This window comes from Protopterus annectens, chromosome 1.part2, assembly GCF_019279795.1.
Source record: "Protopterus annectens isolate FY-2018-M chromosome 1.part2, PAN1.0, whole genome shotgun sequence".
Taxonomy (NCBI): domain Eukaryota; kingdom Metazoa; phylum Chordata; order Ceratodontiformes; family Protopteridae; genus Protopterus; species Protopterus annectens.
This window is the reverse complement of record NC_056727.1, coordinates 1,225,845,878-1,225,865,159: the sequence shown is the minus strand read 5'-3', so window position 1 is coordinate 1,225,865,159 and position 19,282 is coordinate 1,225,845,878. Positions and strand designations below refer to the sequence as shown.

General features: G+C 41.1%; 1 protein-coding gene across 2 annotated transcripts in view; it reads left to right on the top strand.

Moving 5' to 3' along the window:
* Positions 1–5,537: 5,537 nt before the first annotated feature.
* The window catches only part of LOC122792307 (phosphatase and actin regulator 2-like), a 1,188,181-nt gene continuing 1,174,436 nt past the window's right edge, over positions 5,538–19,282 (top strand). The window contains exon 1 of one of the 2 annotated variants that reach the window (XM_044060086.1): positions 5,538–5,799. In XM_044060086.1, coding sequence (XP_043916021.1) covers positions 5,754–5,799 — 46 coding nt within the window. In that variant the 5' untranslated portion in view covers positions 5,538–5,753. The remainder of the gene's footprint in view (positions 5,800–19,282) is intronic. The other variant, XM_044060087.1, reaches the window with a different exon arrangement.

Here is a 19,282-nt window from a genome sequence, read left to right as displayed (position 1 = left end):
GCTCTGACTGATGTATATTGAAATCCTGTTCCAAAGCATGGGGATATCTGGGACAGGAATCTAACCCTCCAGCATGTCCTATTTATTGTTGTGGTGAGGTTTATATCTGTAGAGCATGTGGCTCTCTGGGATTTGTTTTTTTTTTTTAGGTGGAGCATGTCCAACAATTCTGGGTTGGACATGGCCTAGTATATCAGGCAGAGGTCACCTCTGAGTAAGCGGTATGCAACCGAGTACAGCTGGAGTCTCTTGAGTCGGGCTGCATAGGGCATCTGTTTGGGGCCAGTAATCCTCTTGGTGAGGTACTTTTGTGGTCTTTCCAGCTGTTGCAGGTGTCTTGTAAGGTACATCCCAAATGGGGTGTTGTATTCTATGATGGGTCTAATGAGTGATGAGTAGAGAGGCACAATAACCTTTTTTGTTCTAGATGCAAACCCTTTTGTGATTAGGTGGGCCACATAGAAGGCTTTTCTAACCACCTTGCCAATATGATTATCAAAGGAGAGATTACTGTCTACTTGGGTCCCCAGATCTCTTATTACATTTTCTGTATTTAGGGGACTACCACCTATGTGTTAGTTCGCGGGTACTTTGTTTTTTCCAAAGGGGATGACTATGCACTTTTTGGCATTTAGCTTGAGGCCATGATTTTGACACCAGGTATCCATCTCAGTGAGACCCATTTGGAGGGTGTCTGTATCAGCTGGAGAATCAATTATGACACTAGTTTGCAGTCGTCTGCGAACTTGGTCAGCCATAGTCCTCCTATGCTTGCCTGTACCTCTGAGAAGTATATACCGAACAGGAGGGGTCCTAGGACTGAGCCCTGGGGGATGCCACTTGTAACCGGTTTGGAGTCGGACATAGAGCCTGCAACTCTCACCATGTGGGTTCTATCCGTGAGCCAGTTGGCAACCCATCTCATGACATGGGGTTTATGTTCAAGCTGGTGAGCTTGTCTATAATACTAGAATGGGGAATGGTGTTGAAAGCCTTTAGAGGTCTAGGTAGGCTGTGTGGACCTCCTTTCCCTCGTCTAATGCCTTGGTAACCATCTCAAAGAAGTCCACCAGGTTTAGGAGGCAAGATCTGCACTTAACAAGGCCAAACTGGGTAGGGTCCACGGTTTGGAGGTTCCCAATGTCTCTGTTAATGAGTTCCATGATGATGTGTTCCATAGCCTTGCAGACCAGGCTAGTCAGGCTTATAGGGCGATAGTTCCCGGAGTCTGTTGTGTCTCCAACTTTGTGGAGCGGGATAACTGTTGCAGTGCGCCACTCTGTGGGTACATAGCCTGTAGAGAGGCTGAGTTTGAACAGTGTGTTTAGGTGAGTGGTTATTTCATTTTGGAGCTCTTGTAAGACGCAGCCTGGGACACTGTCCAGTCCCATTGAAGCTGTGTTTTTGGCTTCGGATAGGGCTGTTTTAACCTGTGTGTCAGTGATTGATGGGGCTCTACATTCTTCTGGTATGGTTATGGGCCCTTTAGGGGGTGAGAGAGGGGTGAAGTTTGCACTAAACCTGTCTGCCAGAATGTTGGCAATATCAGTCGGTTCAGTGTATTTTGTGCCATTCTGCACTAACTCAGAGCAGATCCGAGAGTTTCCACTTAGGTTCTTGACATACCTAAAGAACGCTTTGTGGTTATCTTTGGAGTCATTGGCAGTTTTTCTTTCGAAACTAGCCTTGGATGATTTAATGAGGGATTGTAGTTTCTTGCTGATACTGATCAGGGATGTCTTTCCTTCTTGGGATTTTACTCTTTTCTGTACTAGTTTCCTCCTTCTGTTGTATAGCTTGTTTATGGCAGGGGTCCACCAGACTGGTTTCCTTTTCTTGGAGGAGTGAGTCTTGGTTTTACTTGGGATAGCACGATCAATGCATTCCTGCAGATGCTCATAGAGTGCCTTTGTAAAGGTTTCAGTAGCTTGGACAGCATTGTCGTTGAGCATGGGGGCTGTGAACCTTTCCACCTTGATCTTAAGTAATGTGAAGTTTGCTTTTGAAAAGTTTTTCATGGTGGTTTCCTTGATTGGGGGTGGGGGTGGAATGTGGATATCCAGAGTGATTAGTCTATGGTTTGATCTAACCAGCGAGGGGTTGACCTCCGGTGTGGAACACCGGTTGCCCATGTTGGTGATGACCAGGTCCAATATGATTTTCCCTCTGTTGGGGGTGCTGACCAGTTGATCTAGGGCGTTCGAGTTTATAAATTCTAGGAAGCGTTGGGCAAGGGAGTTAGTACTTAAGTAGTTCTCCCAGTTTATGTTTGGGTAATTGAAATCACCCAGTATTAGGGTGTTTGGTAGGACCTTCATATTTCCCAGTGTCTCCAGAAATGCGGAATGGGGGTCCTGGGCCATGGTGGGTGATCTGTAGCAAGCTACAATTTGGATTGCAGTTTTGCCCATTGTTAGTTGCACATGGATGATCTCTGATGCATTGTGCTGTGCCACTAACCTGGAGGTGTGGGTATCCCTGATAAATATGGATACACCCCCACCTTTTGTGTTTTGGTCTTGGTTCTGTCGCCGAAAGGTATGGTATGAGTTGTAGCCTAGTAGTGCTGGGGTGCTCTCAGGAGCCTTAAACCAGGTTTCTGTTACTGCACAGATGTCGATGTTTTCCATACTGAGGAGTGCCTCGAGTGCGTGTATTTTGAGGTTAAGACGTCTGGTGTTAAGTAGCATTACCCTCAGTTTTTTGGTTACTTGTGCTATTTATGGTGGTGGGTTTGACTTTTGAGCCTTGCCTAAAAAAGGCACTATGGGGACGGCAAGAGCCTTGGCCAGTATTTGAAAGTCTAAGGGTGACAGGTGCAAGCCATCTCTTGCGAAGCTACGTGGCTTGTCGAGCATGTCATCCCAGGCGGACAGATACTGGATCCCCTTTGAATGACACCAGAAACTTAGCCAATTGTTGAAATTGATCATTTTTTCTTTATACTTTGGCATCATTCTTGGTGAGGGCAGGATGCTACTCAGGGTCAGGGTCATACTGGCCTGGGCTACATGATCAGAGAGCTCTTCCATGTCTTTTTTCATGTGGTCCAGGGAGGTACGTCTCAGGTCATTCACACCAACATGGACAATGACAGAGTTGTATTTGTACTTGTTCTGGAGTGACCTGAATGCTTGTGTTATGTGGCAGATCCTGGCACCTGACAGGCAGCTAACTGTAACCTCCTCCTTGTCCAGCCTAGTTAGTGGGACATCAGTGTGCCTGACTTTAGAGTCGTTACTAGTGTGTTGGGTATGTTATTTTACGTTAAGGGCTGTGATTGCATGGTTTTTGATACTGAACTGGAGCTATATCAGTTTGTAGGATGATATTTATAACCTGTGGTATGTGAACTTTATGCTGTATTGTTAAGCTTTTTTGTTGTTATGTGCACTTACCAAAAGAGTATAAGTAAGCAAGCTGTTCCAGTAGCACACTAGTATCCCCTACACTTATGATTGTCGGCAGCTGATATTCAGTAATCAGAAGGGACATCTGCCATGGGTGCAACTGTTAGAGACCTCAATTGGCAGTGTTGAAGAGGTGTCATTTGATCACTGTAGGCAGTATATACAGGCAATACACACCTACAGCTGTGATTACAACTGCTTAATTGACTGCCAGTGTTTGGCTTACTGTAAGGGTGTTTAATCGACATTATGTATGTATTGCCAATCCTTGCAAGCAGCATGATTTCCATAGTGCCAATCTCACCGTGTGTGTGTGTGTGTGGGGGGGGGGGGGGGGGCTTGAAGGAGCACCAGATGAATATGTTAATAGCTTTTGCCTAGCGAAGAGCCATACAACTTTTTTTTGTTAATCCATCTTCAACTGTGAAAGATTTTTTTTTGGGGGGAGGTGCCAGATAGGGGCTTTACTGAGAGCATCATTTGACCTAGCTGCAGCTTTGTCAGTATTTTCCTATTGCTGCCCATTGGCTTGTACAGTTCTTTAAATTAAAAGAAAATAACATGTTTTTTTTACATTTATGCATTTGCCCAACACTACCACCACAATTGTACTTTAGCAACAAGTAGCAGAAATAGGGAGGATTTCATCTCTAATCCCATCACTATGCTGCCTTGGTATGTGCACTTCCAAGACACATTTGGGAGGGTGCGCACATCGGCAGTGATGTACTTGACTTATGCAAGTGTTAGCTTAAACTAGAGCAGATACCTACACACACTTCACAAAAGTCGAAATAAAATGTTGAATCTGTGTTCCATTTTGAGTCTTTGCACATTATCTTAAGGAAGAGACTGGAAAATGTCCTCCAGCCTGCAGCAGGGAGCCTGCATGAGTTGTTGTTACATCACAGAGGTATGTGTTGCAGTCCTTAATTGCCTCTAAATGATGTCTATGGCAGGGAACTCTGAATAATGAAATAAAGGTCTGAGGTCTGTAACACAGTACTGCATATTGTAGAAAATAACCAGACTTTATATTTAAGAAAGAAAGAAAGAATTAAAATGTTTTCTGATAAATGACAGAGCAAACCAGGCAGAAAGGTCGTTAGAAAATTCATTAACAAGGCTTGCTGTACTTTATCTTTAACATCTTGCACTGCATGATAGATTGATGGGGGAGGTTTGGGTATAGAATTCAGGAAATATTTATGCAGCTTTTTCCCAGCTGACACTAAAATATGTCCTTATTCCATCAAGACGGGGGTTGTGTTGGCAAACAGTGTTCAGACTGCTGAATGGGATTCTGACAGTGCTTTGTGCATGAGCCCTAACCTAACAGTGTTTTAGGTAACAATGCAGGTTTCTGAATATGAACCTGGTTTTACTTTGAAACTCTGATTAATATTTTGTTAGGAATTAAAATAATGAAGTGTCAGACAGTCCATTTGAAGTGGACTGTCATTAAGTTCCAGGTATCTGTTTAGATGATATGGTTTCATGTGTGAAGGAGGAAGGTGTGATAGCCCCTAAGCGCATGCCCTTGTCATAGAATTGCAGAACTCAAGGATAGCTCTTAGGACTGGGGGAAACTCATGTGATGATTTTGAGGGGAGGGGTAGATATTATTGGGGTTCATTTGTTAGTTTCAAAATTAAGTAGTGAGGTTTGCAACTTCATAGCTGTCACCAGCTTTGCTAACTTGTATTAATTAGGTTGACTGATTGTACAAATGGTATTTTTTTCTAAGAAAAAAAATCATAGGCAAGAAATGGTTAATACAAATGAAATGTGTGAAGCAGAAAAAAAGTAGCTCATGCTAACTTAACGAATACATTGTTTGCTAATGGTAATCAATTTACATTTACCATCTTTTTTTTAAATGCGTCTCATGAAGAACTGCTTTGTTGGGTAATTAATTTCTTATGTGTTCAGTCAGCGGGTGGAGAGTATTTTTAGGGGAAAAAAACTGCTACATGCCTACCAGACATGTATTTCTAGACTCCAGTACAAATTTCCTCAATGACTGTTTACTACTACTACTATTGCTGCTGGTGTACTAGCCAGGGACTCCCTCCCTATGACCTTTGACCTCCTCAAATAATCTGCATAAAGGAATGACAGGCATTCAGCTGAGCAGGAACAGGCGAGTTATGCTGCAGCAGGAGGTGCACGTAAGCGAAACAGCCTTACAACTTTAAGGTAACAAAAGCAAAAACTGCAGAGAAAAAAACCCTAAAATCTGGTGAAATGAAACCTTGGATACAGCTCTTCGTACTCTTAAATGATCAGAGTGTTGGTACAGTTGCCTGATTGTTGCTCCCTGGCCCACTGGGACTTTAAGAAATGGGCCAGACCTCTGTCTCTACCCTCTCTCAGCAGGATAACGGTGGTAAGTAGCAGACTGCAGTGCTGTTATGAAAGTTTGAGCTGTGGATGTTGCATACTTCTCTTTTGACTTAGATTTCATAGACTAAGGTTTTCTCTGACGGGGTAGCTGAGCCAGAGCTGAAGTAAAATCCTTAAGGGCTTGTTAACCCAAAGGAAAATATGTCAGTGTGGGTATCACATTTCAAGTGGACTGCATCTTTGCACTTAAGACAAGTTTCTTTCTTAAGCCTGTTCTCATTTGTATTTGGTGGGAGAAAGATGATTAGTTTCTTTCAATTTTGCATACTTATTTTTTGTTTCATAAATTCTTCAGTTTTGTAAACACTCTGCTTCTCTTCATGTGTATTAACATTTTCCTTTGTAAAAGGGATTGTGGAAGGGACTTGTGTGGCGAGTTTGCTGTTTTATTTTTGACATTCTGAATTGCTGTGGCTTTCATTCTGTGCAGTTCTGCTTTGCGTCTGATGATGGTCTTTTCACTAAAATGCATATACCTAAACAGAAAGGAATCTTGGCTGTTTGGTCAGTGGCAGCTCAGTTTGTTTGTGTTGTAGCTTGAGGTAGTCTGTCTCACAGCAGTGTACTTGAGGTAAACAATGGCTAAGATGTCTGCTGAGAAGCTTCATACAGGGTGCAGTGTAATGTTCTTGGTAGCAGAGCCTTCATTACTTTCCTTTCACCTCTACAAATGTATGCATGCCTTATTTATTTATTTAAAGAAAAAAAAGTGTCTCTTGGCACTTTATGTAGTAAAAAAGTGACTTCTTGCTGCCATAGGCTAATTTGGATTCATCAGAAACTGAAACTTCTCATTTACAAACTCCATAATGCCGCTTGCCAGTTTCCAGCATCGTAGTAACATATAGTTACTGCGGCAGGCTTTGCTGCTGAATGTAAAGGTTGCAGCAGTAAAAATAACAGTAAAATTAAAACTACCATGCCAGGCTTATTGGGATGTCATCCAAGAAATTTGGATACACAGTAGAATAGCTGTTTTCTTGGTCTGCAGGACTAATTCATAACTCTACTGTACAAAATGAAACAGTATTTTTGCTTTGAAATGGGTTGTCTGAAAAATCCTCTGATGTGCTTCCAAAAAAACGATTTATTCATTTGTCACTGTCATTTGAATTTTTTTCATTGACTATTTTCTGTATGAATCTTTTCTCATTTTGTTAGTTTCTTAAAGCTGTAGTATTATTCCTAATCCATGGAAGTAGAATGAATATTCAAGTAATAGTAGTACAGTGCAAAGTTTAAAGTATTGGCTTTGAGTGCAGCAATTTTAGGTTCAAATCTTACTTGAGCCAAATATAAACATTTTTGATCTCAGGCAGCATTTTCTGCATCCTACTGCCCTAGACAGTGGTAGAATTGCACATCAGCAGGGCACTACTATAGGAAACCCTACTGAGTTTCCTATTTTTTTGACCTGACAGTATAAGAAAATAATGCCTTTACTGTCTTGTCTGTTGAATCTGCTAACTTTTAAGCTGCTGAGCTTACTGTATACCTTTTAGCCTTTCTTCAGCAATATAACTTAACCAGAAAACTGTAAATAAATCAGTATGGAATTAAACAGTACACTGATGTTTGTTTACTACAGAACATCCCTTATGTGAATCTGCATTTTAAAATACCACTGGACAGCATACCTCTCAACTTTCCAGAATTTCACAGAATGACCGGATTTTTGGTCTATTCCCCATACAATTTGTGGTTTGTGACAAATCATTGAAGATTGAAGTCACTAAATAATGACAGACATTTGAGTTTCAGAACCTTATCCTTCAAAACACATAAAACCTTTTATTCTTGCAACTTTTAAGTTTGTAAAAGCATTATTTAACATCTGTCCTTTGTCCTTCCGTTATTATTGGCTTTTTTTTCGAATTCTTTTGCTGAGGGGTTGAGAAGTCTGCTGGGCAGTGTGTAAAACTGACTTCGTCTTATTTTTCTCTAGAACTAAAATGTGTGACATACCTCATAATGTGTGATAGAGGGGTGTGGCGCATACTATTATAAGTTTAGATCCATTGTACCTCAGAATTTATTGACTTTCAGTTTCCTGAGTAGTGGCAAACTCAGTCAACATCAGGAGATGTTTAGAGCAGAGTGCTTGGGGGAAACTTTTTTTTTTTTTTTACTTTTGGAGGTGTTACGTTTCTTAAATAACGTTAACTCAAGTTACTGTACATTTAGTTTGATGTTTGCTGGATTGGTTTTTAATGGCATTAGGATGCCTTCTCAGAAGGGAAGGGTAGATGTAGTAAATCTGGTGAATGCCACCAGTTTATAGTGTGTTTTATGTATCACAGCTTTAACAGCATGCAGTTTGTTTCTGATAATAGGGAAAGGAGTCTAAGCATGTTATTAGACACAGCATTTTAAAAATATGTGCTGCAAGTTGTTAAAAAGATTGTTGCTGAGAAACGGAATCTTGAGTTTTAAGCCTTAAAAAAAATCACTGAGAAACATACTCTGAGCTTTTGCTAACGTCTGCATACATTCCATGCCTGTATGCCAAGGTAGTACTTCAAAAGTGATTGTTATGGATTTAGAGTGCTTGATTTAATTTGCAGGTCATAGTTATATGCGTAGTGTATTTCCTCACATCACAAGGTGCAAGGCAACAATGTGTAAAGTAGCATTTGCATAAGTTCAGCTGTGGTGGTGATCAGTGGTTGGTATAAACACTGATTTCGAGTGCTGTTTAGAATTTACATATATAAACTCTTTGGTTTACAAGATGAACAAATCATGACAGAAGACATTACTAGGCCATGTCACTGGGAAAGAGTAGCCAACTGTTAAACCTGGACTAGTCTGAGGATTACCTCAGATTTGGTTTAGCAGCACTGAGTTGCTCTGTCATTCTCCAAAGCGAACTTGGAGCCTTGCTGTAGTGAGGTATTCCTTTTGGGCCACTTTCCTGTTTAGAGCAAGAAGTCTTAGTTACCCAAACTATTTTTTTTACTTTATTTAACCTTAGAAAGGGAGATAAAGGAACTACAGGTTTTAGTCAGGACATTGTTTCTTGCTGATCAGTGGTTACGTGATAATTTTTTTGGTATTGTGGTGACAGGTTGGGTGTTTGTTTTGGTTTTTCCTTATGTTAATTGTACAGATTTTTATGGTATATTCAGATTTTGCCTTACATCTTTATGCTGTTTGTCTTATAGTTGTGGTTATTTAATCCTGTGTAGCTGTTATAAATAATGTGATTCATTGTAGTTTAGTTTGCCACTGAGCCTATTCAACGGATAATGAATGTTATTGCAAATCCTGTTAAGATCTTTCCATTAGTCGTGTTTTTTCTGCATTTAGTTTTCTAAATTTTTTCTATCCCTCTTTTTTATATATATAAAAGATAGAAAAGGGGGAGGGATTCTCTTCCTTTCTGTATGTTTGAGCAGAAACCTCAGGGTTCTAAAAAATGCACTTCCTGTGGGCGGAAGATTCCTCTGTCTGATACCCACAGGGAATGTGTTTATTGTTTGGGTTTTACCCATCTTGAGGCCCCTTACTTTATTTGTCAGGCTTTTTATCCCTGGGCTCTGGCAGGCAGGAGGAGCAAGCTGGTTCTTAGAGTTGCTTCCTCCACCTAGGGGAAGCCGTCCACTTCAAGGGGCCACTCCCTCCTAAAAGGCCTCCAGAGACCAGCCAGGGCAGACAACACTCTCCCACCTGGTTGTCCTTGGAGCATCCTAAGAAGGCTCCGAAATTGTCAAAACAGACTCGGCCAGCACTGAGCTTGGTTCAAACTTCTTCCTCTCCACCCTCTTGTCCTGGTGCTGAGTGGTCCTTCACCGGCTCCAACAGTGTTGGTGCCGAAAGGGCAAGTTCATAGGTCCTGACCTCGCTCCCCCAGGAGATCTTCGAGTCTCCATCATCCGCATCTTCCAGGTCTTCCCAGAGCCTATCCTCCAAGGATGTCAGCAAACTGATGAGGCAGCTCCTTGAGGCCCAGATTCAGATGGGGCTTGTGTCCACTCCCAACATCTGGTTCCATGATGATTTCACCTTTCTGACTTTCGCCTCCTTCTCTGATTTGCCCTTCAGTTTCGTAGTCTTTGGTGCCGTTGATCTGCGGTGTCGAGGTGTCAGAGCCAATAGAGATTTCCTATATACCTCTGACTATTTTCCTGACCTGCTCAGCTCCTTTGGCTTTGGTTCTGAGAATGTTTCGAAGCTGTAGCATCGAGGTCAATTCCAGGGGGGTGGCAGCGACTCCAAAGCTTTATGAGTCTTTGCTTCTCCTTGGAGCTTTGTTTTTTAACAGCTCTGCTCAGACTCCCCCTTCAGAGCAGGGAGCTCAAGTTCTCTGGCAGGTGTTGGCTGTGGTAGCTTTGGCTCAGGGGGAACAGCTTTCAGTAGTTCACAGCCCTTCAGTTTTTGAAGTGGTGGAGCAGGTTGTCTACCAGCCAGGGAGACCCTCGGCTCTTTCTGCTGTGGGACTCCTCCTCATCATTCTGGTTTGGAGCCCGAGGCCTCCACTCTGCCACCTGGATAGCCAGTCTCCCAAAGCCTCCACACTGTCCCCACAGCGGAACCTCAGGCATCTTTCGATACCTCCCCGAAGCATCCCACCAAGGAGGTCCCCCAGAAGAGGCTGTGTAAAAGGAGACCCATTGATTTCCCTACAGAATCTGTTACCATGGACACAGATTTCATGGAAGGTGAAGAGTCCCCAAAGCCCCCACCTGATGACATTTCCTTAGGAGACATTTTAGAAATCCTGTGCCTACGGGGTGGATGGACATCCCAAAACCCTTCCCCAGAGGAATCTGTGTTGTGGGAGGCTTTTGGATCCAGCCCATTTACTACCTGGGTGTCCCCCCGCCAGCCAACCCTCTGATTCAACAGCTTGGAAGGAACCGGATACAGTAGAGCCTATCCTGAAACAAGTGGACAAGATTCTTAGCTCTCCTGTGGATAAGCTGTTTTGGGCCAAGGGTTTCCCTGTAGATGCCATGATTCTTGCGGCAGCCACCAAGAAGGAGCTTGCTAAGGAGAGCATCTCTGTCCATCACCCAAATAGAGAATCCCAGGCTTTGGAAAGACTTCACAAAATTCTTTATGCCTCCTTCACATTCACCTTGAGGGCTTTAAACTATTTCTGTCACTTTATGAGGCTACAAAGGGACTTAGTAAAGGAATTTTGTAGCTCGGCCCCAGGATCCATGTCCACTGAGAGTCAGAAAACCTTTTCCTCCAGAATGGCCTACCTTCAGTCACTATCCAATGCTTCCATGAGGTTGATTTCCCAAGCTGCAGAGGGTACATCAAGGGCTCCCAGTTCAGACATTGCCATTAGGTGTCATGCCTGGATGAGGCTGTGCAATTTGGAGGAGCCTTTCAAACAAGCCTTTATTAATGCCTGCTTTTATGACTCCACCTTATTTGGGCCAACTGTTCATGGAACTCTCTCCCGGAGTGAGAAGGTTGGATAAACCTTGTCTAGCGTCGGAGTATGCTTCTCTACCCAACAAAGGACCTTCTTCGGGAACCAGAATTAGAATAAGAAAATGTGGTTTTAGAGGTCGTAGGGTCCTTTTCAGGACACTCTGGGAGAATCCCTCACCCCGGGGCAGAGGGGGGAATAATCAGAATGAAAGATGTCACCCACACAACCGAGGGGGTCTGCAAAATCAGGGGTCACTGGAAAACTTTCAGGACAAACCCTTCTAGCGATCCTGAACAGTTGCCCAACTGTCCTCCTCTGGAGGCAGTCAGGGTAGGGCGATTCTCCATGCACCCAGAAGCCTGGGAAGCCATCACAAACGACAAATGGGTGCTAAGGATCATGTCCAGAGGATACTTTATTCCTTTCTGGAAATTTCCCAGAGAAAATGTTACCTCCCCAATGTCCCACCCAATCTGAGGGAGGGCGGCCCACAAACTAGAAAAACGTTTGCGAAAAAGAATCATCCAAGAGGTCCCCGCTATCAGGTCAGATCGAGCTTTTACTCAGGATTCTTTTTAGTACCCAAAAAGACTGGGGACCTGAGACTTATTCTGGATGTGACCTCTCTGAACAAATCGATAAAGCACACAAAGTTCAGAATGATCACAATCCAGTCTGTTCTGCCTCTGTTGAAGGCAGATGAGTGAATGAGCTCTGTGGAGCTGAAGGATGTGTGCGACCATATAAAAATGGACAGTCGCTCCAGGCAATTTCTGTGTTTCAGGCTGGGAGCCAGTCATTATCAGTTCAGGTCACTCCCATTTGGTCTCACTGCAGCCGCCAGAGTGTTCACTAAATGCTTAGCAGTGGTGGGAGTGCATCTCAGACCGCAGGGCTACCAGATTTTTCCTTATCTGGATGACTGGTTTCTGACTGCTCCAACCAGGCATCTACTCATTCAAACCAGCGACTACTTACTAGAGCTAGCCCCAACTTTAGGGACAGCTATCAACATGCAGAAGTCTGGTTGGATCCGGTTCAGGTAATAGATTTCATTGGGGCTTGCTTGAATACAAGGACACCCTGTGCTTATCTGATGACAGACAGGGTGATGAACCTAAGAAGTCATATCAGACAAATTCAAACCGTACCTCAGCCTCCAGTCAGTTTAGTTCTCAGAGCATTGGGTTCACTGGTGGCCACTAACTCTCCTGCCTGTGGCTCATTTCCACATGAGGATATTGCAGTGGACGTTTGTAGTTCAGTGGATCCAGCTTCAGCGGAAGTCATTTGGAAAGGTTATCCAGGTTTGTATTGCTTTCAATTTATGCCTAAGCTGCAGGATATTCTTCAACAGATGGGAACTATCTTGTTGCATTTGGGAAATAATGACATTGTTTTTTCCCAAGCGTCGGCTGTTAGCTGAAATTTTAAGATGATGTTCCTCACACAGTCTTTGTGTCAGTATCCGTTATTTTTTATTCAGCTGTTCATCCTAAATGGTTTTAGCCTGATGGGTTACCAGCTTGAGTGACAGATGTGGTACAGAAATTTGTGAAACACAAAGTTGCTCTGGTGACCTCTGTGTTGGGTTTTCATGCTGTTGAACATTGGTATCTTCAAGATCAAGATCCTATTTAGTTTCATCCTGATGGAATGTATTTGTCGGCTCTGGGTCTGAATTTATTGAATGTGAATTTTGCCTTGGCTAATCAGCAACTACTGTTGTTGTATAATATACATGTACATATGATGTATAAAGTTTTACTGTTCGTTATTTGAGTGGTGTTTTTCAGGAATGGGGGGATAGGCTGTTTGCATGGTGGGTAGTGGGAAGGCCAAGCCTCCTCCTCTTTTCTCACAGGTTGCATTTGGTGAATTTTTTGTAACAGAGAGTGTAGAAATTGTACTTCTGAGGGGGTTAGGGTTTACAGGTTGTAATATGCATTTGGGCCAGAGTAGATGGAACTTTGTCTCCCGGTAGATGAGGTTTATTATTTATATTTTGGATTTACTGTTTTGCAGAGGGTTTTTTGCATGTTTGAAACACAATTGTAATCAATAAAATAGATTGCAGTGCCAAAGCAGTGTATTGCCGTTGTTTTAGATGCACTAGTACAAATTCCATTATTTTTGTAGAGGGGTTTCTGAGGTTGATGAGGTTTATTATTTATATTTTGGATTTATTGTTTTGCAGAGGGTTTTTTTGCATGTTTGAAACACAGTTGTAATCAATAAAATAGGTTGCAGTGCCAAAGCAGTGTATTGCCTTTGTTTTAGATGCACTAGTACAAATTCCATTCTTTTTGTAGAGGGGTTTCTGAGTGTTCCGAATCATTGGGGAGGCATGGCCAGCTGTTAAAGCTTGGCTAGTCTGGGGAGTGCCACAGATTCCATGTAGTAGCAGTGTATCACCCTCTCCTCTCTCTCTGTATAATGGTGAGGGGCAAAGGGGAGGCCAAGCCCTCTTCCTCCCTTTTCGTTTCTTCCAAATTACTGGGCCTTTGGGGCTGCATTTGGAGAATTTTGAGTATGAGCGGGTATGGAAGCTGTACTCCTGGTTGTGATGTATATTTGGGAATGGAGTGGGTGGAACTGTCATGGACTGGATGAGTTTTATTGTATTTTGGGATTTACTGTTTTGTAAAGTTATTTCTTTGCATAACTGAAAATTGTAATTCATGAAGTAGATCACAATGCCAAAGTACTGTGTTGTGTTGATGGTATTAGTACAAAAATGTATTCATTATTTTGAAACTATTCATGTTTGGTCTTGTCCAAAATTTTGCAATAATAAAAAAAGAGAGGGAGAGAACTTCTAGATGATCCAGAATATATATGGGCTGCATGTTGGTAGGTACAACATGGTTGCATTTTTTTTTTTTTTTTTTATGTGGCAAGTCTGGAGTGAATCATCTAGATTAAGAGATGAGGAGACGTGAACATAATGTATGGTCAGGTGGTCATTTATTTTATGTATTTATTTACATTTGTTAACCGGGTAGTGTTTGACTGAGTTGAAAAAAAAAAAAACTGTTTTCACCGGAGACCCAGGGAGAAAAGCTCCGCAACAAAAAGAACTTTATTAAGGTACAAACAGTAAACTTAGTTTAAGTAGTACATTGCTAACAATATTTAAAAAGAGCTTAAAAGTATTATAGTAACATAAAACAACAAAAGTACAATATAAACATGCATGTTTCAGGCATACAGGAATATATATATTTTTTTACAATATATATGAGGTACATAAGTCATGTAGCTTTACAAGGTGAGTCACTTCTGAAAGACCAAAATTGGTCATGTAGTTTTACAAGTTAGGTCATCTGAAGGAACAAAGATTAATAAAGAAAAGACAGTGGGATAGCTCTATGTGGGATGAACACTATTTGGGCTATCATGTGTGAGATGAGTGGGGAAACAAATCGGAAGAATATTAGTTGGAAGAAATACAGGGGCATAACCAATTATTTAAATAGACTTTCAGGGTAGTTTTAAATGTGGACAGGTTGAGGTTTTTAGTTATCTGTTGAGGAATGGTGTTCCAATCTTTGACTATTTTATGGAAGTAGAGGGAGTCACCGTGACATTAGTTTGTTGGATGACCTGAGCAGTCTACAGTTTGTGTCTGGCTTTACTAGGTTTGATAGAGCTGGGCAGTCAATAGGGTTGAATATGATTTTATGGGCAAGTGAAAGTTGTTTTAGTAATTGGTTTGGAAGTTTTAGCTAGTTGAGCTGTCAGAGAGCTGTGCATTAGTTTTTCTGGAATTTTAAGAAGTGTGTGTTAACTTTGCTTTTCGTGCATTTTGGGAATTGGTTGCATGTTGGGGGTGTTAGAATGCCTTATGTTTCTCAGGAGTATATATGAAAAAGGAGACGGAAGACAAAATCAAGAAGAGAAGGTGGAATAAGATATGCAAGCTTTTTGGATGGACTGGAGTAATTATGTCCACAGAAAGGTTGGCATATGGACATGCTATGTCCATATGTAATGAGTGGCATAATAGGGCCTCTGCTTGTGCGTGTGCCTTCTGACCTGACAAATCAGAACACAGAGAGAGGCATTGTCTAGTGTAGTGCACATATGAGCCTCGGACCTCTACCATGGCAGTGATTCTTGCCTAAGGTCCCCTCAGCACCTCTCATATTATTTATAGTGATTCATATTTTTTCAGCAGCAGCTCCCCTCCCAACTCCTTTAATGTTTAATGGACTGCTCATTGTTAAAGTATCCCTCTCCCACCTCCCACAGTAGTGCCAGTCAGTATTAGTTAATCAGCTAAACTCCTGTCAGTTAGCACTGTGCTAAATTACTTTGGTTTACCTTGCCTACACATGGTGTAACCAGAGCAGTTCTTCAATATCCTGCATTTAAAATTTATTTGTATACACTTTGTATGGCACTGGGGCACCACATAATTGTATGCCATGTTTCACCTGATAGTGGTAATCTGAGATGCCTTGCACTTGGACTTGGGCAGGGGGCAGATATAGAAGAGGTACCTAGAAGTGCAGTGACCCCTTCATGCAATGCTATACTGAGCAGCTAAACTTTATGGCCAGAAGGCCGTCTCTGGGATCACTGTAGTTTGCTCACTACCGTAGTAACATGAAGTTTGTATCCATAACCATCATGGTATGGTCTCCAACGTATGTTGTAGGAGATGATGTGTCTTTAGTCTAGTGGAGTGCTTGTAGGATGTTCATTATGCTGTATGGTATTTTGTAGCAGCAATTATAAGTCCATTACACTGACTTCATGATAAAACAATACTGACCTTGGGACATTTATGACTTGCATTTTTTTTTGAGGACCGAATCTTGACCCCACAGTTTATTATATAAAATGGAAGTGCAGTAGGCAGAGTCTGTATATCCACAAGCCACACGAACACGTAGCAGCAAAGCACTTATACCAACACGAAAATGCAAGTCCACTGTTTGGCACAATAAAGGTTGTCCTCCAATACCACAGTACTATAGAAAGGCGAACTCTTACAAAGTAGAACCAAAGCTCTTTATTTCCACATAAAACACACAGATTGAGCGCGCTTTCGTCTCGTATCGCGAGACTTCATCAGAATCTAAAAATACAAGCATATCACATTCTTTAAATATGCTCCCAAATAATTCCATGATTCAATTAATAAAATTCAAATCAATTATGTTGTTAATCCAATCCAAATCAACTTATGCATATAAATATGTATATCTCACATTAAAAAAACATTGTTAAAATACCATTGTTGAAGTTCATGTAGCCCTGTCGGCGTAATAAAATCATATTATGTATATTATGTATATATACACAAAACTCTAATAAATATCTGAATAAATAAATAAGTAAATACCAGATAGTAATAATTATGAAGGCTAAAACTAGATGTGGTGAATATGTAATACCCTTGAACAGTGTAAAGAAATATATAAAACACATATTATTGAAACAATAATAATAAATGCTAATTAATAAAATTAATTAGTAATAAATAAGTAATGCAAAATTGTTGATTTTACAGTAAACAAATATGACAAAGTTATCCAAAATATTAAATATTAATACATATTAATAAAGTTTAATAAATATTAAAAATCATGTAGTATAATATGTATAATGTTAATACTTATTGTGCCAAACAGTGGACTTGCATTTTCGTGTTGGTATAAGAGTCTGTATATCACTCACTAGAATATTTTTCCCTGTGAAAAATGTTCAGATTTTAGATAGGCCGCATTTTGATGAACTGTTGTTTATTGCATATTTGTGAGCTCCTTGAATATCTGTATACAAAATGTATGTATAAAGAGCAGGTGTTGTAGATTATATGCCAGCTTCTAGAATGTTGCCTCACCAACTCCAGAAGGTGCAGGCCTAAGCAAAGAAAAAATTGGGCATTTGGGGAAAGAAGGGCAATTAGCATAAATCTCTGTCACTAGATGAATAGCCAAATGGTTCATAGATAGGACACATGTTATTAGAGTGGGGGAATCCACTTACAGCAAGAGGCCAGTCACCAGTGGAGTACCGCATGGTTCAGTGCTGGGTGCCCTCCTGTTTGGGATATACTTCTCAGATGTCAAAGCAAATGTAGATGGGCTTTGGCTGACCAAGTTTGCTGATGACTGCAACTTTGGGGCAATCATTGACTCTGCAAAACAATGTTGATTTCCTACAGAAAGCACTGATGCAGATTAATGATTGGTGTCAGAACCATGGCCTCAAACTAAATACAAAGAAATGCATAATACTACCCTTTTGGAAGTCAAATACCCCTGCAAATTCAACATTGATACCACCCCCTTAGAATGGACTCAGTGATAAGAGATCTGGGTACACAGATAAATAGTAATCTGAACTTTCACCACCATGTATTCACAGTAATGAGGAAATCCTTCTGTGTGGCTCAGCTTTTTAAGTAAGGGCATGGCATCCAGGTCTAAGGATGCCATAGTACCACTGTATTCACCCCTAATCAGACCACAAATCAAGTACAGGGCACCCTTTGGCATCTACCTCATCAGGCACCTGCAATAGTTGGAGCATCCTCAGAGGTTTCGCACCATAAAAATACAGTGTATAACCAACATGTCATATGTGGACTGATTAAAAGCCCTATCACTGTAGTCAGTTTACCATGATTATTGAGGGATGGTCTCTGCCTGACCTGCAAGGCAGTCTATAACACAACCCTGATGTAAATGTTGCTTGTTAACAAAAGTAACTGCATGAGAGTTACCCATTCCATGGATGTAAACCTGATCTCTGGCACGAATAGATCATGCAGGAGAAAAAGATTGCCCTCCTCTGGAATAGGCTTCCTATGTACATGAAGCAGATCTATTCATAGGTTCATAGGCGGATACTAGGCTATTGGCCCTAGGGCCTTGATAAGCCTGGACATGTTATACCCTTGTTCCCGTATTGACCAAGTTGTGTGGTCTATATTTCCAGTGTGAGTCTCTGATCAGCATTGATTGTCCTTATCCAAGAGGGATAACTGTCTTCAAGGGCAATCTAGACCAACGGATGGGAAATGAGGCAGTCTAAACATTGTCAAAACCCCACTTACTAACACTTATTACTCTTCCCATAGGGACATAAAAACTGGTAAATTCTGGGTATAACAACTGGCTAGGCTTGTAAGGGCTGTTGAGCCGTTAGCCTAGTAATCTCCTATAAACAAACTATATAATTATAATCTAAGTATTTCAACTAAAAATAAATTGTAACATATCTGATTACCCAAAGTAAATTATTATTTTTTTTTAACTTTAACAGTATGGCATTACATGGTGACATGGTGTATGATTGGTTACACTTACAAAAAAAAGAATGGTGTTGTGGCAGACTCCTTTAGATTATTGTATGTTGAGCACTCTGGGCAGTGATTTCACAGTTGCAGTATATTTATTTGGTACTTACGTATTAGCGCAACCAGATTATCACGGTTGCGGTAATATGAATGCTAGCATGAAAACGAGTGTGGTAATTAGTGCCACTTGTTATTTTACATCTTTACTTACAGCAAATAGGTTTAGCTTACATTCAGGAAGATAAAACAACTGTGAAAGTCTTCTTCCTGTTTTGCGTGCTTTACACACGCACAGTTTAATTTCCTGGGCTGCTGTGTATGTTACTGTCGAAAGGAGTACTTTTCTCTTATCAAGGTGGAATGCTGAAAAGAAAAACACGGGGAGACCTGGAGAAATGCTTTTTGGTAGACTATTTATAAAAAATTTACAAACAGACTTGAAAGGAGGAAAACTTTTTTTTTTTTTTTAAGAATAGAAGTTTGCAATAACAGTAAAAGATTTGCCAAACTGGTAGTTTGCTATGTGAGAAGTTGACAGTGGTGCTTTGGCTACTTGTAATTGTGATAGTGCTATCCTCGGACAAACGGAGATTGTGTTTCAATGATTACGGCTAAAAAAGATGTGGATTTCTCATTTGCTATTGTACTGTTTCTGTGTGTGTGGAGAGAAAGTTGTCAGCAATTGTAGTCGCATCTTCCTGAATGTAAGCCAAACTTATCTGTTGTAAGTAAAAACGTAAAGTAACAAGGTACGCTAATTAC